The 20,722-nt window shown below is 41.7% G+C and overlaps 1 protein-coding gene across 3 annotated transcripts; it reads right to left on the reverse strand.

The window, feature by feature from the left end:
* Positions 1-493: 493 nt before the first annotated feature.
* abca5 (ATP-binding cassette, sub-family A (ABC1), member 5) lies at positions 494-20,664 on the reverse strand. 3 transcript variants are annotated; one of them, XM_037082442.1, is made up of 39 exons: positions 20,515-20,653; positions 20,188-20,289; positions 18,658-18,827; positions 16,764-16,950; positions 16,431-16,604; positions 15,633-15,730; positions 15,131-15,357; positions 14,876-15,017; positions 14,510-14,698; positions 14,134-14,281; positions 13,785-13,962; positions 13,274-13,332; positions 12,760-13,046; positions 12,358-12,477; positions 12,060-12,198; positions 11,588-11,678; positions 11,327-11,466; positions 10,982-11,101; positions 10,655-10,856; positions 10,071-10,237; positions 9,661-9,788; positions 9,291-9,428; positions 9,094-9,207; positions 8,448-8,618; positions 8,154-8,267; positions 7,860-7,997; positions 7,327-7,395; positions 7,139-7,230; positions 6,841-6,964; positions 6,472-6,589; positions 6,099-6,190; positions 5,705-5,880; positions 5,475-5,550; positions 4,961-5,055; positions 4,639-4,758; positions 4,402-4,554; positions 4,055-4,134; positions 3,915-3,970; positions 494-3,755 (listed from the first exon to the last, which is right to left on the reverse strand). In XM_037082442.1, exons 2-39 carry the CDS (start codon positions 20,216-20,218, stop codon positions 3,615-3,617), a joined length of 5,064 nt encoding a protein of 1,687 aa, XP_036938337.1. In that variant the 5' UTR covers positions 20,219-20,289; positions 20,515-20,653; the 3' UTR covers positions 494-3,614. The 3 variants fall into 3 exon arrangements, with proteins under 3 accessions (XP_036938337.1, XP_036938338.1, XP_036938339.1); XM_037082443.1 differs by lacking the exon at positions 20,188-20,289 and having other exon boundaries at positions 20,515-20,664; XM_037082444.1 differs by lacking the exons at positions 20,188-20,289; positions 20,515-20,653 and adding an exon at positions 20,005-20,175.
* Between the last annotated feature and the right edge of the window lie 58 nt (positions 20,665-20,722).

Here is a 20,722-nt window from a genome sequence, read left to right on the forward strand (position 1 = left end):
CATTTTATATTAGATATAACATTTTTTTTCTGCAGTGGAGACCAGGGCTTCCATTACCTTCATTATCTGTTCCTACTTTGGAAATGATTGATGTAGAAACAGGGCCCGTGTGTTGTTTAATGGTGTCTCTTATCACATTAATGAAGCTACCAGCAGCTCAGTGAGAGGTTTCAAATGTTTTACCAGCAGCTGATATGAAATACACCTGAAGTGCTGCCTGTAAAATCACAAAGTAGACAGATGAAAGGTCATTTTGAGCAGCTGAAGTAGTTTATATGCTCATTATGCTGCGACAATGTAGTCGGCAATAATCCCCTGTAGTTATACATTTTTACTTTTCTAGCATCTATGATGAATTTGCTTCAGATTTAATCCAATTTGCCTCACATTTCCCAAGAACTGTGTTAAATCCATACAAACTCACCAGAAGCACTGATGTTAGTCGTATCTGCCTCTGGCTTTCTCATCCATCCATCAAAAAAGGACCAGAACAGTAGTTTGGATTAACATTTATTCATGAAAGGGTCATGTAGAGACCGTAGAGTTCATTAATGACAAGTGTCCATCCAGACATGCGGGCGATACAGAAGAAAATACAGCACACAGCTAAACCACAGTCTTTAAAAAATAAAAATCAGTGAACAAATAATCTTACAAAGATTGCATAATATAAAGAAAGGTTTATAAAATTTCCCAGAAATAGTGCAATTTAACCACCACCAGGAAAAGAAAAATGTAACCCGCTCTGCTTTCTATGCCAATCGGTTAAATGCTCCACTTTCCACAGAGCCAAAGTTTGGTTTTCTTGGTGTGAAATACTTCAGACTCGATGCTTTTTGTTCTGATAGCAAGAAGGAGACGGGTGCAAACAATGTGACGTTATATTGGAGCTACATGTTACTGACACACATAAATGTTGGAGCACGAAAAAGTTCAAAGTATGTTCACTTTTGGGAACAAATACTCTACATTGCACTTGGGAAACAAATATAAAACATATAGTGTGTATATGACATCCATAGAAACCCATCCATCCTCACCACACATGTTCAACATGCAGAGCCAGTGTTTTTGTTCCCTGTTTGATGGAACAAGGCTACATGTGTGCAATAAAACATTGACAGGGTTTAAATAAAGTTTTCACATTTAAAAAGAACAGTGCATGGACAGAACCTAAGGCATTAATCCCACTCACTCTCTCAAGATAAGTATATTTAAATCTGTGGTGTCTGTAATGTGCTCTAATGTTTGTAGTGAAGGTTTGGAAAGTTGATCGGCTTCGTACTTCTTAACCATCATCATGACTGATCGCTCTTTCTCAACTTCATTAATGACGGCGTAGCAGGTAAACCAGCAAACAAAAGTCCTAACAGATGAATAGAAGCCACTGCATAAACATGTTAAAAGGAGCAGTTCACCCCAAAAAAAGAAAATTCCATCATCTCCTCCCTCCATGCCAATGGAAAGATTTTATAGGCCACAAAACCTTTCAGGAGCCTCACAGCAAAACAAGTGAAGTAGCTGAGGACTAAAAAAAACATAAAAATGCATCGCTGCTTTGCTGTGATTCTCCAGAAATGTTTTACATCTGTTAGACTTAAAACTTTAGCCAACTTTCATTTTTTTTCTGGTGAACTAATCCTTTAAAGTAAATGTATACCAGACATTTTTCAGCATGTGTGCCATGAATCTGAGAGTTTACGACAGAAAATGAACCCTTTCGGATGTTTTATACAAATAGGTATCTATACTTCATATCAAAAAACCTCAGGCTGTCTTTAAAATAAACCATCTTCTGCTCCCCTGCAGCTCTGTTAACGTAGATTAAGTACTGCAGAGGAGGACAAAACAAACATACCAGACTGTGTCATTAAATCCAGTACAATAACCCTGCAACTAATAATTCCTCTGTGAAACTTCTAATGCTGAGTTTTGAGGACCGAGTGGTCAACTGTCCACCCTCTTGTGCTTAACCAAGCCAGCACTCAGATATGATCATCAACATGAAACCCATCAGATCACATATTTATAAGTCTGTTCAACAAAATGTCCCTTTAAATCCCTTTAAGTAGACAGAATATTCTCACTCTCACCTGAATGTCAAGGAACAAAATTACAATTTGTCGGTTTGCTGATGGGTATTGCACCAACAACGCACCTGCTAGTACAAATGCTTGATTAAATATGCAGACATAGCCGCAGCTACACACAATATATACAACACAAGAAACACACACTCTCACGCACACAGACACACACGCACACCTAACAGGTTAGATAGAGTTAACAAAACACAGCTGTGTGAGTAAAAGTGGCACCAAAGTGAAACAGCGTGACGAGAGCGCGGTCACCACTGAAGAACAAACCCTCCTCTCACCAGAGGCCGAACGTACATTCAAAAATCTGTTATCAAAAATCTTCACAACACCTGGATGAGAGACGACTTAAACATCTGGATCTGAACACAACCTCGAGCTTCACATCTCCATATTTTTTTGAGGTCATCGGCCCTGGCTAATGTGTGACAAGGGCAGTGTGCTACATGTACTGGTGTGCATATTCTACACTACATTCCCAAACTATGGGTTCTGGTTCAAAGCTAAACCTACAGAGAGGAAGGCCACAGGACCAAGACCAGCGATCCAAAAACCCTCATCCCAACATCTGTCTACCACAACATAATCTACCTCTTCATGAGCGTGCATGCTGAAACACTCCTGGAGAATGCAGAGATTAAATGTTAAGATGTGCATGCTGGTGTAAAATGAGGAGAAGTGACTTCAACCTCAGAGAAAAAAAAACACTCTGTTATTGTTAGTCGGGGGCTTCGTTAAGGTCCAAAGACTGTGGAGAGCTGTAGCATCTCTTCTCCAGTGTGTTAGCAAAATGGGATATTTCAGACATCGCCTAATTCCACTGCCCCGCATCAATTATAGAACTATTATGCAAACTATTTATGCACATGCTACTGACACCAAAAAAAAAACAAAAAGTACATCTCAGTTTCACTGTGTGAAGAGGTGTGGTAGTGTGTGGTTCAGAGATGTGCTGCTTTGGTACGATCGTGGATGGATCTCAGTTCTGGTAGTGCTTAAAAAACAGTTTCACAAACACAACAGACAAAAACATCTGAAGAGACGAGCAAACACACTTACTGTAACGTCTCCCTCAGAGAAGAATGGATGGAACGGATTACAAAGCATAAATATTATATATTATTTATATATATTTTTACTTTAACTGACTCCCTGTGAAGATAAAAAAACACCGTTATAGAAAGAGGAGTAGGTGTCACATCAGTGTGTTGAGAAAGCCCCTCGGTTAGCGCTATTCAGAAAACACGGAGCACCAGTGGACGAGGGTTACACACATGCACACCTCAGACCCAGAGAAAAGGGCCGTAACAGCCCTGAGCCTGAACACACACACACAGTCAGTCCCAGTGTATGTGAGCCCCCCCACCCAGGACTGTTCTGTTCGTTTACGGGCGGTGAACTTCAGTGTGCGTGGAGCGGGCGAGTGCTGGCGTGAACCCTCAGGCGTCGAAGCCTGGCAGGTCTGGGATTGGTCCGTCCTGGTCAGTCACCAGCCTGCTCCCTCTGTCAGTCAGAGTTTCAAAGCTGGTGCACGATGCTGTCGGTGTGGTTGACGGACACTGGGCCGTCCTGACGCAGACGCTGCCACTGGAACGTTGTGCTGAGGGATCCGACCTCTTCCTCCTCGTTCTCCTGCTCCTTGGCAAACTCCATAAAAACCTTCCGGACAGAGAAAAGAAAAAAGTTACATTAGCATTATTGCTTAAAAAAAATAAAAGGTCATTATCAAGCAGACAGACAACAAATGTAATTGATTTGGCAAAGTGTTCATACAAGCATACCAGCATCTATTTCAAACTTCAACTTTTTGCCACTCACCTGCTCTAAGGTCGACTGGGAGAAGTTGTACTCTTCAAAGTTGAACGATTGCTTGGCTGAAGACAAACAGAGATTAAGAAGATAAATTACACTGAATGAGTCAGCAGTAATGTCCCAGATGGCTGCAGTGTGTGACTCACCACTCTCTAACTGAGAGAAAGCCTCGGCCAGTGATTTGACATCCTCCATGGGGATCTTGTAGACCATCAGAGTAGCAAAGCTGCAGAGAAAATCATCTGTGGTTTTAGCAGAGCTTTTATTTTGAAGGATACTTTTCACATTTCACTTTCCAAAGAACAAGAAAGGTTTTTAACTTCCCTTTTAACTCTCATTAAGATGAATACATAGTATTTTACTTTTTTTGCTCATGACATATATATGCATGTGATGCGCATATTTTTATGGGAGCAAAGGAGTAAAAGTAGAATTCGTGAAGTTCCCTACAAAAGGAGACATGTTTATTGTCCACCACCAGACTGGGTCTCACCTCTCCTGCCGGGCAGCGTGAGGGAAGATTCGGAGGATCTCCTTGTGCAACAGCGCCACCTGCTGGAGGCCAGTCAGCTCCTCTCTGAGTTTGACCTCCAAACTGTAGCTTCGACCGTATTTCCCCTTTAAATGTTGGATGGAGCCGATACATCTGTTGGACAAAAACAATGATGCAGGCATCTGTTCTTTGAGCAAACGTCTCCTCACAGAATGCTACGCAGCTCTGGGTGCTAACCTCAGCTGGCCGGACACCATGATGGCTACACGGTCACACACGGCCTCCGCCTCCTCCATGTAGTGCGTGGTGAGGATGGCTCCCCGCTGACGATTCTTGAAAGCAGCGCGTATGGCCCTCCTGCACAAAAGGGGACACCAAGGTCAGTTCCAGAACGAGCTGAATAAATGAAGTTCACATCTATTTCAGATGATTAAGAAATGTCCGGTCGCGGAAGCACAACACAACCCAGCTAAAAACAACATTTAAATGAATGTTATTACAGCAAAATCAAGCAAACAATTAATAAAACAACAAAAGTTGAGGGACGTTCTTTTCTCACCACATGCGCTGTTTAGACTTGGGGTCCATTCCTGATGACGGCTCATCCAGTAAAACAATCTGAGGATTCCCGATCATACTCAAGGCAAAGCACAACTATAAACACACAAGACAAGAATGCTGTCAAACTGTGTGTTTAATACATGGAATAAAAGCGGTTTCATCAAAATAATGAGGACACATACCTCTAAATTAAACTTTTATTCACAACAGCTTGATGATGGTAAGTGCAACTCAAGTTAGGCAACAAAATAGATTTTATCTCGAAAAAGCGTCTGAACAGCTTCCTTCAGAGTCCTCTTAGTCGTCCAGGCGGTGGAGCCAACAACAGGATGTACTGGACTTCTATCAAAACTAATTTTTAAATGTTTTGCTGTTCATGCACACAATCACATTTTGGCAGGAACTCAAGCAGTTTAATGGCAAAATGTCTCAGACTCTAAATCGCTGTATCTTTCTGGACAGCTGAGTGAGGTTGGACTTTGTTTTATTAAGAATGGTGAACATGTTCTTACCTTCCTCTTCAGTCCTGCTGACAGCGTCTTGGCTTGTTTGTTCAAGTGGTCCTTTAGCTCCAGAGCGTTCACAACACTGACAACATCAAAACAACTGTCAGCAACAGACCATGATTGTGAACTCTGTCACAGTAAGCAATCATCTGCTATTGTCAATCGTACAGTATTTGGATTGGATGCCATTTTAGTCTGATGGTTCATTGTGTTTGTAAGAGTGAAGTGAGACTCACCGTTTGATGATCCCTGGTACGTCCTGTCCTCTCAGACCCTTAATGGCAGCGTAGATCTCCAGGTGCTCCTGCAGGGTGATCCTGGGCCACAGAGGGTTCACCTGTGGACAGTAACCCACATGTTCCAACGGACTGTCCACAGGACGAAACTCTGTGCTGTAGTCGCCCATCAGCACCTGGACAAGAGAAAACAGGTGGGTCACTATTAGTTTACTTATCTTTCAACACTTTGACATTCATTTTGAATTCATTTCCAGGTGTTTCCACATGAGACCAACACTAGTGGGGAATTCATGCATCACTCATTTAACCCCCAGTCCAGAATGGCAATTAGAAATGTGTATTTTCAACAGCAGAGAAAAAGGAAGTAAGCCTTGGTAGTACATGTACCAACCTGGCCTGCAGTGGGGTGAGTGTCACCAGACAACATATGCATGATGGTGCTTTTTCCTGCTCCATTGGGGCCCAACAGTCCGAGTACTTCACCTGAAAAAACAGCAAGGTTTTACCTCAAAACAACCACTATGGGGACCTTTTGTCATGTTTCCTCATGGATAACAACCATGTAATCAGGGTTCCCATTATCTCATAATTACCATTTTTGAAAAGAAAAGGTTAACGTCTAACACATTTAAATCCCTCCAGTCACAATGTCCAGTTGAATAATCCCCTCTAAGAACAATCTGAATTTCATTAAAAGGTGGAAATGGAAATCCTGCACACAATGTTATAATCCTCAGTCCACTTGACAAGGAGATTAAACATACCTTTGCGAACACAGAAAGAGATGTTCTTCGTGGCCACCTTCCTTGTTTTGTTCAGAGAAAATCCTTCTCTTCTGCCCTTGTGCTGCTTCCTCAGGTTACTAACAACCACCACCGGTTTCTAAAAAAAGGACAGGAAACAGATAAGCAAGCCCAAATCAACTTGTGTTCAGCAAATTATTTATGATTGCTAGTGGACAAAATGGTTCTACAAATAAAAACAAATCCTGCAGATTCAGGTTCCCAAGCTTCTCTATGTCCAACCTGTACTTTTACCTCTTTGATAAAACAACCCATGTCTGATCTGGAATACTGAAGCAAAATTCAACAACTCCTTATTTTCCTGGACCAAAAGATAAGATATTCACTCACCTCTTCACAGGACTGGCAGGTGAGGGCCTCCTTCACTCTGGCCTTCTCCATCTGAACATCCTCATCCTCATTCAGCCCTTCTTCTGGATTTCTCTCCACTTTGGGCTTTGACTTAGAAGAGATCCTGTGAAGGTTTAAAGAATAACACCCAGGTTTTAAAATATCAACAATCCTTAATCATTTTGACATGAACACTCACAGTGTAAGTTTCTTCAGCTGAATTAATGTCATTTTCTACAAAAAGAAATGTACCGAGGCTCCATGTAATCTGAGTTATGACCTAAAATCTGATCATCACCTGCAGAACTGATCGTTTTTCATTGTCCTCCCTCCGTAATGGAGCTCCAGCCAACGAAGCAGGAAAAGCAGCAGGATGCACTGGAGATATGGCTGAGCACAGAAACAGACACACACAGTATTTCAGTTTTCATTGTGTGAGCAAAAAAATGTTTGGTTATATTTTTTAAAATAAGATAAGATACATACAGCTATAACCGCAATGAGCAGGTTTTTCCACAAGAAGTTCTCTTCATACAGAGAGGGGAGGAAGGTCGCCTATTAACAGAGAACAGCATTTTTTAAGGTGACTCCTGCTGGAACAGCAGTCACTATGTAAAAGAAAAAGTGATTAACTGTTAATAACACATTGAAATCTTTGCAAAATGACTTTAAGGATCCAAAGAACAAGGTGCAGCGAGTACTCAGCTGAAAAAAAGCATCCACTGAAAAATATAAAAACTTCTAAGTACTTTCTGTGAACCCCACCCATCTCTGAGAACAGACACAGATGCTGTTAAAGGTGAGCTTGCTCACCTCTAGAAAGAACTATTGGTTACAAAGAAATTGAATTGCATCGAGTTTAAAGAGGCTGAAAGCTAAGACGAACTCTTGGTGAGTTGGTGTTGATTCTCAGTGGGTTCATCACTACAAGCAACTCGCCCACATCGTCTAAAATAAAGCTTAATGTAGGTTCAAAGACAAATGGAGAAACCACTGACAGAGCTGACTGGTGCTCCTACCTTGGTGACGCAGTTGAGGCAGCCCATCAGAGGGTACAGAGGGTTGAAGAAACACAAGATGTTGTGCAGGTTTCTTGTCAGTCCAGCACTGTCGTTCACAACTGACAACTGAACCAGCGAGGCTGACACCACACATACCTGAGGAATAAGTCACTCAGTTAATAAGCAAAACCTAAAACTGTTTTGATGTCAATGAATATAAAGCGGAGGCCTTTTCAAAATGATTTCAGGTACTTTTTGAAGTTCATATTGACGCAGTAATGCCTATATTTTAAATGGTGTATGCTGCCTCACCATCATGGAGATGACAGAGAAGAAATCCCTGTTGCTCTGGACTCGGGCGAAGCCAAAAGAAAACACATAGGTGAAGAGGATCATGGCCGGACCAAAGCCAACAGTACAAAGGACCTAAGATTGGAGAAGGAAGGTCATGAATCATGAATTAATGGTAAGGGGGTATGTTGTCTGGAAAATGAAATCTATGTAATGTCAAAAAGTTGAAATTGAGAAGCAGAAAGTATTGTTGCCTAACATATAATAACTATGTCATTGATGTATGAGCTGCCGTTTATAGACAGCAGTACGGACCACAGCGGTGAGGTTGCTGGAGGTGAGCAGGTTTCCAGTGTGGAAGGAGAAAAGGATGATGGTCATGCTGGAGAGGATGATGTAGTAGAACGGGATATCCACAGCTGCTTGGCCGCACCAGTAGGCTGATGGTACCAGACCAGAGATACGCAGTGTAGATCGACACTTAATCTGAGGAGGGAAAAAAAGGCAATTACACAAGTCAAAAAGGATTAACATATGTTGGAATATATGTGACATCTACTGTATTATTACAATGATTTATAAAGCAGTGATGGGACTACGCAGAAGATGACAATTAATTATAATCTAACCACTTTCTGTGTGTTTCTATTGCCACAAGAATTTTCCCCAGAGATCAGGAACCTTAGGAGAAAGAGTAAATTTCAACTACAGCATGTTTCCTGCTGCCCTCTACTTATCAAACTGTCTAATTTGCCTTTAAAGGCAAACAACCTCAAAAACAAGGAAGGAGTGCCTCATGAGGACACAAATATTTCCCTGTGTAGGTCCATCTTGTTTATGTACAAACTATGGCTGCGTGTCCATTATATGATGTGCAATGTTTATTATCTTTGTGAGATTATCTCCATGCTGGACAGAGGAAATGATCATTAGAATGAGATTTAACATATTAAGTGATTACCTCTCTGTCTCGAGTGTGGTCCATTGCAAAATATGCAGGCATTCCAGCTGCCAGCATTCCCAGTAGGATTGCTTCTATGTACACCAGAGCGTAGGACGTAGCATCTGGGATTTGCTGAGAGATACCACATTGGAAACATTTAATATCTTTAAAAGGCAATAGAAAAACAGAATATATAGGCTTTGTCACATACTCACATAATCAAATGGTTTGGTCCATGTACGGATCTGCCCAGTACCATTCAGACCTCTGAGCAGAGCGTTGCTTAGTATATTGACAGCCATAGGCAAGGAGTGAACTGTCGTGCTATTGAATGCAACACTGTATCTGAAACCCTGAATGCAGACAGAAGACAAAGTGTTAAAGTCTTCACATCTTTGTAGGTGAACTCCACTCCATCTAAATATACTGCTCTCAGTTTGAGGACCCTTAAACAACTGGCCCTTCATCTAGAACACAACATCCACATTAACTGTAGGTGGAGGTAAAGCAGGACATCACATGCTTTATCTCCAGTGTCATTAAATATCTGGTTTCAAAAAAATATTTCCGATATTAAAAAGTGACCTTGCTGGATCCTGTTACATTGATGGCAGCGCTGTGGGGAGCGGCGGCCATGTAGTCGCTTTGTTTCATCATCTCCACTTTGATGTTTTGAGACTCCAGGTTGTGGATGAAGTCAGAAATATCAGAGCCTGTTGGTACAAGGAAAAATCATGGCTAAGTCATGTTCGAGACACTGACGCTGTAAGGAGTTCAAAACAGAGAATGAATGGAGAGTAAAATAAAATCCAGAAGATCCTCATCAAGGAGGTCGGTTAAAATTGAGAGGACATATTATAACAGAACCTGAAAGCAGAACAAGGTCTATATTTCAGTTGTACAGCGAACATCCTGATGCAAAATTTCAGCTATCATGTTTCTTCCCAGGTCACAGAGCAAAATGTTCTCCTCTGGAAAATCTCCAGTGGACTCACCTGAGGAGTTCTGAACCAGGAGACTGGTGCTGTACCTCCGGGGCGCCTGGTTCTTTTTGAGGAGGTAAATGGGCAGAAATTGACGATCTGGGGAGTGAATCTGGATGTTTCCTGTGGCCAGTGATAGGACAAGCACTGCCGCAACAAACACCAGGAACAAGGCCAGACTGCAAGAGAAAAGAGGTGGTGAGGAAAGACAGGATGAGGAGAAGGATGAGGTTAGATTCTTCTTAATCCTACAGCAGAATATAAACATGTCAACCATCTATTTAATAAATTAGATTTTATTCAGATGCTTCCACCTGCTATGAGCAAAATATACATTAATGTCAGATTACTATATTAAGAAACTCATGTTAGCAAATCAAACATTAGCAAACATTGGTTTGAATATATTAATAATGTACACTGAGGGACCACTTATACAACAATTAACTCTTTCATTAAGTGCCATTGTTTGTTCTAATACAAGACTGTTTTAAAGTAAAAGCACGTTCTATTAGAGGAAATATGGTGTCTCAGTACCGAGTGGTTGACCTCATAACGCATCTTGCTTTCATATCATTTTGTTTCTGCACACTCACGTGTAAACAAAGGCCTTCCTCTCCCGTCGCATGTTGAGCATGTGCAGCCAAGCCACGGTGCTGAACTGCTGCCGCCACAGAGCGTGACCCATCACAACATCCGACTTGCTGTCTGAGAACGTCAGCAGCCGCTGGTCTGTATCATCCAAAGAGGCGCTGTCAGACTCATCTTCTGCCTGCTCCCGATTGAACACACTGTAGTCTGAAGACATGAAACAAACACACTATAAGCACAAAGTTATTTTATTGAATAAGGGAGTAGTTTGGGGTTCTTTTTTATGCTAGGGTTAGATACAATACTCCTTGCTGCTTTGGTGGCACACTCACCAGCTTGGTCAACTTCAGCTTCTGCCTCCAAACGAAGAAAAACATCTTCCAGTGTTGTCATGGAAACGCCATAATTGATAATTCCCAGATTGGGTTGGCAATCGAGTTCCGAGAACAAGCCTATCAAAGAGACGCTAATTAGCATTTGATGCTGGCCGACTGCTGTTGACCTCAAAACTTAAGTAATTATTTTAGTGTTTATCTGGGTTGGGTTTGATACTAAATGACAGACGCCTGGCATTCAGAGGAAACAGTGAAAATGGACTAAACTGGCTTTAAATATGAGATTTGTCCAAGTAGCACCAATGTTGACGTAAACCTTTACAAAAAGATCTCGTGTCTGACCTGAGAATGTGTCCATGCTCTCAAAAGGCAGAGTGAATGTCAACTCTGCCTCGTGTTGTCGCACCAGCTTTGCCTTGGGAACATGCTGCTTGACCAGTGATGAGATCTTTTCAGCTTCACATCTCTCATTGATGGACATTCTGCAGTGGAAGAAAAAAAAACAACTAAAAACTACGTCTAAAACTACTTACATAAAGACCAGCATATGGTTAAGATGCAGTTTACATAGTAGACAACACAGAAGAAATATAGTCCTCTTGCCTGAGATGATATCCAACGCCACACTTGATCTTCAGATACAGGGAAGAGCCAACACATTTCAGCTGTCCTTGGGAAATCACAGCTTTGCGATCTGGAGAAAATAAAATAAGTGTTAAACAAAAACAACAGATGAAGAACAGATTCTGTGATTCTCAAACTGCAGTTGGTGAGATTCTATTTCATTACTCATCGAGTTAACAGGCAGCTCTCTAATGAATACAAAACATTAAGTTGGCACTTAAAAAATAATTAATGAACATCTTGAAGGTTTTTATTCAACATTGCTTAGTACAGAATTCAAAAGTTGAGGACTTTGATGACTCCTAACTCTCAGACCTTCTATTAAAATGTAATGTTGCTTTTAAACTGGATTAAAAATAGCAAGAGGAAAAGCTGAATATGATCTTTGACCTGCCTAATAGTTTTAATGCCTGTGTGTCAGTGTATGTTTTGGAACAGAGAGAGTTCATACCAGCGAGAATGTCAGCCTCGTCCATGTAGTGTGTGCTGAGGACGGTGACTCTGCCGGCTCTGCGGCTCTTCAGCAGCGACCACACCTGGTGTCTGGAGCAGGGGTCCATGCCTGCTGTGGGCTCGTCCAGGAGAAGGATCTGACAAAACAAACATGATGCAAAATGCCCAGTATGGGTCCAAACTAATGTTAACCTGCTAAGACTGTTAACAGAATCAAAGACCTTCTAGTCCATGCAAAAAGAATCAAAGTAAAATTTTAATGGTAAAATAACTCCTCCAATCCCAGCTCAAGGTACCTTAGGATCTCCTAGAATGGCAATGCCCACAGAGAGTTTCCTCTTTTGGCCTCCACTCAGGTTCTTGGCCTGAGCAGTCATGATCTTCTCCAGGTCCAGATCCTTCAGCACTTTAGTAACCTGAAGCAGAGGCAGAGGCAGAATGCGGTTTGTGAAGATGGAAACCACAACTCAGGACCGCAGATGTTTGTATCTCAGTTAAAGATTTGTTACATTCCCAAAAATAAATAAAAATGTTATTTCATGCCAAATCTTGCCATTCTAAATTCATACCATGCTGTGCACTGAACTGTTTAAAATGTTTCAATCATCAAACAACAAATAATTTCATACTGGACAACTTCTAACTGACTGAAAATTGTGACAGACACTCTTAAACCAGCGTTTCTATCATTGTATTACCTCAGCAGCAATCTCCGCCGGTGGGATTCCTTTAATAGCAGCAAATATCATCAAGTGCTCTTCCACCGTGAGCACGTCGAAGATGATGTTGAACTGGGGGCAGATTCCCACCAGCTGCTTCATTTCTGACCCATCTGCGATCTCCGCTACAGGGGAGCCGTAGATGGTCGCCGAGCCGTTAGTGGGCGGGCAGATTCCACACAGGATGTTCATGAGAGTGGACTTTCCAGCTCCGCTGTGTCCCAGCAGAGCCGTGATCTGGCCTTCATAGATGTCAAACGTCAAACCTAGATAAAGAGAGAGACAGCTTCATAAAGCAAGCGTCAATCAGAAAATGCGCAGATACTCGCTGAACAGCATATTGTCTCAGCAATTTAGGCGTGTGCAATAGAATGAAACATAATCAGGTAAATAAGGTGCACCATGGGACACTGTGAACTACCATCTGCTATGTGAGAAGCCATTGATATTAAAAAAAACAAAAAACAATGAAGTCAGGGTGTTCAGGACTCACCTCTTAGAGCCTCCACCACGTTGTCCTTCTCTTTGTACACTTTGTGGATGTTATTGATGCTGCCAGAGAATTAGCCAATGAGGAATGAGGACAAAAAAAAAAACAGGAGAGAAGTGTGAACACAGTGACAGTGTCAGAGTGACGAGCAGCTCTCAGGTTACAGGCAGATCCCAGAATCGCTCCACAGCCAGGACGGATGGAGCAGTGAGTGCCGTTTGGTACTGAACCAAGAAACGTTCAACAAATTCTCTCAATTTCAATCTCTCTCCTCATGCTTCGCTATCAAAGGGCTCATCACCTGAAAGGATACTGTGCATATAGATATTTTGTGAATATTATGTTAAAAATACATTTTTTAAAATTCACCACAAGTTAAGTGATGATGCTAAGAAAGCATCGACTATCTAAAAAGCTGCATGTGAAAGAAGCATCTCACGGCAACAGATTGTAAACACTCAATCCAAAACAGAAAAAAAGACATCCAGCTGACAATCATGCGCAAGTTCTTTACCGAATGGCCTCTTTGCCTCTGAACTCAGGTGAAACCGGCTCGATATACTCGTCCCCACCAGGAGCTCCTTTCACCTCTGCGTCGTACACTGAGCTCACTTCAACGTAGCGCTTCCTTCGTTTGGACCAATAGGAAGGCTTCAGGAAGTACACCAAAGACCTCCGCATTCCAAACTCACCTGTATTTTGCATAAAATGTAATCCTTATAACACATGATAATACTTAAACAACAACAGATTAGGAAAAAAGTGATCCCAGTATGGCTGTTGTTGCAGAACTGATACCAACTAACAATATCAAAGTAGATTTCATAAGGTTTAAATTATATTGAGGCCTGGTGTGTACTTACCAGGCAGTACCTGGTCCAAGTAGATAGCCAAGAGAAGGTAGAGAACACAGTCCAGAACCAACATGAGCAGAGGTACGTAGAGAGGATGGGGGCCATTGGCCAGCGAGGAAAAGACTGCACCATCTCCCTGAGCCTCCAGGTAAACCACCTATCACAACAACACACACACACACACACACACACACACAAAGATCAATTCACAGCAACCATGATTATCAGCCTCCAAACTTTGCATCATTTTTTTCTAAAAAGTCTCATGGGAGGTAAAAAATAACAACAAGCCAATATTAATAGGTGTAATAGGTATTTCATTTCAAAGCATGACCAGTCAAGCAGGATTTGGGAATGTAACCAAGTATATGTGTGTGTTTGTTACCTGTGCAATTCCGATTGAGAATGCGCTGGGTGAGAGTAGGCAGAGGAGCCAGACCAGTGGCTGTGGAAAGTCCTTCATCAGCACGGTGAAGAGTGACAGGCAGCCGAACACCACCGTCAGCATGGAGCCAATCGTGCTGGCAAACTTGGGCTTCTTAAACAACGGAGTCAGCATGAAGGAGAAAAAGATCTGTGAAGAAAGGGAAGACAAAGGAAGAGAGAAGAGCAAAAGATGGCAGAGAGAGACAGGACATAAACATTTCTGAGCTCTGAATGAGAAAAAAAAAACAGTGTAATTTGGGTGAAGTAACCCTTTAAACAATGTCACACATCTGTAAAGGTTTCCCTCCCTCACAACTCTACTCACTGATGATATTCCATAGAGGAAGATGAGGAGGAAAATGACAAAGAAGTCACTGTTAGGGAATAGGGCCGTGTAAGTAGCGATGATGGACATCAGGAGGGACATGGTTGTCACCAGAGCAGCATACAGGAGGCCCCATGAAAGCCTGTTCAATAACATAAAAACATATTATATACACAATTGTATTCACACAGCAAGCTGCTTCTTACAGTAAATAACACTTAAGTGTCTGAAACTGCAGTTTCTCTTCTCCCTCACCAAAAAGACGTGTCATAGAGCCCCATCATGGTCATGGTATCTTTGAGACGATGTTCTTTCTCAGCTGCCACATTGACGATGAGGAAGGTGACAAAAGGTGTGAAGGCCAGGACCAGGTAGATGGAGATGAGGGCGTGGGGGAATTTCTGCACCTCCACAGAGCCTGGCTGGCCCATCATGACTACCTTCAGGTCCATCTCACTCCAGACTGATCGCTTCGTCTGCATCTGCACAACACAGATGAACCAACGGCACGTTAAAGTGTATTAAACTATAATGTTATTTGTATAGCGCTTTTCATGAAACTCAGTCAACAAACTACCATTTTTAAATTCACTGTGTAGGAAAATGTTTCCTTTAAATAAGAGTTTCCTTTACACAGCATTTTCTTTGCTGTGTAAAAAGCTTTTCCAAGAAACACAAACGCTCCATCTTCATTCCATCTTTTGGGTCGAGGGGGTTCTCACTGGACGACATTTTGCTGATCGCTGGTCTGTCTCACCTGGATGATGGCTGCATCGATCAGAGACTGGAGGCGGATGAAGCCAGAATACCAGTAATTAGCTGCTCTGCAGTTCACCGAGCTAGTAAAACAGTTGGCTAGAGGAGAACAAGCACAAAGACAAACACTTTATTCGTCATAAAATATTAAGAGAGTCACAGATCCGAGTAAGTTTATCAGAGCAATAAAAGGGAAATATAACGTGGCGCGTAAGTCATTACAAAGAATTGATCCCCACCCGCCAACTCAATAACACTTGATGTGGACATTAATCCTTACATTCTCTGTCAGGAAGGATCAGTTACAGCGAAAGGCAACAGCCAGGACTTTGCACAGATTATGAACAATGAGTTTTAAATCTGGATTTTGGATTATCCACTTAAGAACCGTCACAGAATGGACTTGGAGCCTATCCAGCATTGTCGTGAACATGTACTCAGATTGTGTATATAGTAGAACTGCTTGTCCATACTTCCAGCAAGGATTAATAACGACCCCTCCTAACAAACGCAGTTTCTTTTACAGCAGGTTTGCAAACATTCACAGAGATCTCTGTAGCTACAGTTTCCCAGCAGGCCCTTCTATTTTGGCCAGCTAAAGACAATCAGATTCAGCCATGAGTTTTATAAATGTTTTCCTTTTCATAATAATTGCGGCTGAATTGCTGTGAGTAAATTAAAGTGAGCAAAGCTTCATTCGCAGTGCTATTCTTCAAAAACTTTCCAAAGGACATTTCTTAAGTATGAATATATTCATGAGAAAAACAGAATATAATAAAATCAGTCTCATCAGACTTACCAAAAGATTCTGTGTAATCGCTTGGTAGAGGCAGCTGGTTGTACGGGAAGCGTAGCCTGTATGAGGTGGCAGTGCTGTCCATGAACACAACACCAACATAGCTGGAAGGCTCGTACAGGCTGGCGTTCTCAAGGTCTTCCTCACTGGCAAACATCTCCAGACGATCCCGCATGTCTGAGAACACAAGTAGGAGGATAAAACAGTACATGAACCAAGCTTATACTGTCCACTGTATTATTCTAGATTCGCTTCATCAGTCAGTTTCCCAATTTGATACCAGGAGTGATGCTGTAGGAGTGAATTTAACACATTAAATGGTTCCCAAGCACTTACGCATCTCCTGGGCCACCTCCTCCATTATGTGGTTGGTGATATTAGAGATCGGTGTGTAGCCCAGGCCCTTGAAGAAGTGGTCGTCACGCTCCAGCTCCATAGTGCTGATGCCTCCATAATAAACGTGAGGATTGAGGGTGCTGATGAGTATCAGGAGACCCAACAGTAGCAGAGGTAAGATCAACTCCTGCAAGGACAGACAGGACAGCTGATGAGAAAACCTTGCATTTTTTTGTCACAGTTGGAAGAAGATTCTACTGGAGGTCAGTCCAACCACCCACATAACTGACAAAAATCCTCCAATTGCCCTGAGGATATTCTGCTACTTTTCCATCTGTAGCCTCAACATCTGCCAGTTCAACCTGGAGGATGCTTTTAATTCCTGGAGATGAAGAGAAGTTCTAATACCGCTCGTGTTCAGGGACGGCAGCTGGATCAAACCTCATGACTAACAACAAGCCATTCTTTCTCTCCTCCGAGCCATAAACAACATGATACAGCTCGACCTTCAGCAACACGGTGAATTGAAACTATAAATTCAGAGCCACTGGAATGTCAAGAGCTGATTTAGGGGCTTGTCTGGTTCTAAAACAGCTTTACAGCAAGAAATATTTTATGGCTTGTGGTTGACCCAGATCCAAGGAGAAAAACTTGATCAGGAGATTTTGGATCACATGGGATTACCTGCGTTCACAACAGAACTAATATCTCATTTAGGAAACACTGTTTCCTCCAAAATATCACAACATTTCCATACAAACAAAGCTGAGTTCTTTCTTTCCTGTTAAAGGATTAATATGTTAGTCCTGATCTTTAACAGCCACTGACAAAGGGTTAGTTGGCATCTGTGGTATGAAATAAACAAGCTGCATTATTCACACTGCATCTTAGGAATGCCCTGGACTTCCCTAACTGCTGTTAAGGAAGTTGGAGGATGTCCGTCTGTGCTGAAGAGTTGATACACAGACATTAAAAATGCATCAGTGCAACTTAAATCCAAATGAAAAATGCATGACCCAACAAAGGGGAAACTGAAGGGAGAAGAGGCACACGCCACTTCGTTTATCCAACTCCAAAATAAAAATGCATCTTGTGTGTAAATTAAGGAGTACTTTAAAAAGGCAAAAGCTATGGGTGTCTTTGTTTTTGTTCTTTTTCTTGGTTGCACTGGAGCAGCAGCACGCTTGACAAAAAAGACGATACTAAAAGACTGATTATAACCCCAGAGAGAGCTCTCTTACTGAGCCAGGCAGATTTATAGACCATGACAGTGTGCTGGCCCTGAGACAAATGTTTGTGGAATGCGAGGTATTGGGACATCAATGGCAAAACAAATTTTTCAACAGATATCTCAAACACTTATTTAAGTGTCAAGGGTGAAATACTTAAGTAACCAAAATGAATGTTGAACACAGGTTTTATATTAATGATTTATCCAATTTTAAAAAGGGGCTACATGGCCAAGACTTCAGTTTTCAGCTGATAGTGATAAACCGATAATAACCTGCTTCCTGATACTAGTAAGTTAACCGATAACTTCACATTTTGGTATTTTTAAATTAACTTAATGACCTGGTTCTTTTTGCACATGAAAGGTTTACGTGTTGTGCGCAAAGATGGATAATTTAATATTCCATATTCTTCTTCATCTCAACTATCAAGGTGCAAACATTAACCTACTGTATCTGACTTTGTAAACGCTGCTCTTATTAAGTCAGCGAAGGCAATCTTGCTTCATATCAGCACTGTTTAATGGCTAGAATTGAGTCGCTAGTGATATATAGCAGCAAAATTCTCCTTTTAACTGCTCAAGATTGAATCCACACTGCAAACCCATTTCCTCTGACTGCTTAATCAACAGTCTTCTTGTGTCAGTCTTCTGAAAACTAATCACCTGAAGGCTCTGTTGCTTGGTCCTCCATTTGATGAGGAGATTCTTGTAGAGAAGGGCTCTTGTTTGGTGCCAGACTCCAGCATCTCTTCTATACATGGGCTGCATACTTCCAGCATGCCTCATCTGGATGACGTGTGGACGAGATGACGTCTCCCTAATGCTGGCCTCAGCTGCAAAAAAAAAGACAGAGGAAATTAAAAATGTCCTTCCTGTCCTGGACGTTAATTAGCATATACAGTAGAGCTTAAAAGATTAGTCAATTATTCAAACTGGAAAGGAATTAATAAGCATCTCTTTTCAGTCTTTTAAGCTTTTCTGTCACATCTGATAATACAAAGGATATTTCAGGACTATGGGCTGGATACATTCAGTAGTGATTATGCTCAAAGCACCCTCATCAACACAGTGTGACCTTTGAAAGCACAAATATTACACTCCTGTTCTCCGCCAAGCCAAAAATCATGTGACCACCCCACATTATCAAAGAGGTGTCACGGTAGTTCTGAATAGGGGTTGTTCTTGAAAGCAGAAAAAGTACTTCTGAATAACCGTATCATCATGGTCTGAGATTTAATCCGTCCATATTCTTGTATGGCTGCAACACATGATTATTTTCTGATTTACATGTTTGGTCTATAAAATGTCAGAGAATGGACTCAAAGCCAAAGACACCCACATGTCTTGTTTTGTCCACAACCCAAAGACATTTACTTTAATCTTATGAAAAGGAGTAAAGAAAGAAGAGCACAGTCACAGTCGAGGAGATTGAATTTTTACTCTTTCTACATTAGCAATGGCTCAAACTGGTTATTCGGCTATCAAAATAGTTGGCAATCAAATGAATAGGTGGCAACCAAACTGCAACTCTGTCAGTACACGTATCTGATCCATTAATATTGCAACTTTTAAATCAATCAAATGCTATGAAGGAGTGAAACAGTCTCAACACAATTTACCCAAATAAATAATCAGATTATATCACAGAATAAACGATCGAGTGACAGTAAAATATCCCTGACCAATTATGGGTGGTGCACTTCCAACAACACTTTGGTGGATTAAAGCAGTGTAATCATGAATCAAGTATGGAGGGATGAATTAGTCAATGTGTGTCATGTGCCCTGATGCCTTAACCTGTCCATTCAGGCGTTTCTGTATAGCCTTTATGGTTACAAATACTTATTTTAATCAGTGAATGGTGCAACATGAATAACGTTTGACCCTCTTACCAGCTCAATGCTTGAAACTGTGCAATGATTTTACTTTCTTCATGACCAACAATGATGAGAAGAGCAAACATTAGTTTTAAAACGAGCTTTATTGGAGGTAGCAGCTTTCCCTTCCTACCTCAGGCAGACAGACACTGTTTCAGCGCGGTGCTTCTCATGCTGCGCTTCACTGGTTGACAACATGTCCGTGAAGTCTCTTTCAGCTAGCAGACAGTAAATATAACCCAACCCCCTGTCGAAGCAGCAGTTTGTTTGTTACCACAACTAGCTAACCGACGTTAGCCTGTGAACTAACGCTAACCTGCTGTGTGGTTTGTTGGCAAGCCTGGCATCACTGCATGCTATCAAATCCTTCCTTTTAATCCGAAAATCTTTGTCTCCACCCTCTCTGTTCTCCTGCTGACTGGAAAATAGAAAAAAAGTGACGTGTCGGTATACAAATACGTGTCGTTGTGCTCAAATTTAACAACCGCAAACAAATTAGACGTTGGTTTCTTTCCTCTGAGCTAACGCGCCGTGTGGCAACCGTTGTGTGCGCGCACAAGCCAAACAAGCTAGCAAGCTACAGCAACACAGACGACACCGTTTGGGAAAACATGCAGGAAAAACAGATATGTGTCATACTCACGTATGAAATACATTAAGACATATCTTTCTTCAACGTGTGGTATAACAGCCTTAGGTTACAGGTGTTGTTTCATGTCAAGAAAAGCCCCCCTGAACGAGCGCCTTGTTTCCAGCGTCGCTACTTCCTCCTCCTGTCAAATACAGAGCCCAGAAAATGTGACGTTGGCCAATCAGAGCTGGTCTACGTTTGAATGACGTCGGCTTGCACC

This window comes from Acanthopagrus latus, chromosome 20 (genome assembly GCF_904848185.1).
Source record: "Acanthopagrus latus isolate v.2019 chromosome 20, fAcaLat1.1, whole genome shotgun sequence".
Classification (NCBI taxonomy): Eukaryota; Metazoa; Chordata; class Actinopteri; order Spariformes; family Sparidae; genus Acanthopagrus; species Acanthopagrus latus.

What these genes read in the sequence shown, in the direction of transcription:
- abca5 (XM_037082442.1), bottom strand. Translation starts at nt 20,218, where the DNA reads ATGCCAGGCTTGCCAACAAACCACACAGCAG. An exon ending in CTTGGACCAGGTACTGCCTG is followed by an intron (nt 13,963 to 14,133) that starts GTAAGTACACAC and finishes TGCAAAATACAG; the next exon opens with GTGAGTTTGGAATGCGGAGG. An exon ending in AGGAAGGCCTTTGTTTACAC is followed by an intron (nt 10,238 to 10,654) that starts GTGAGTGTGCAG and finishes TTTCTCTTGCAG; the next exon opens with TCTGGCCTTGTTCCTGGTGT.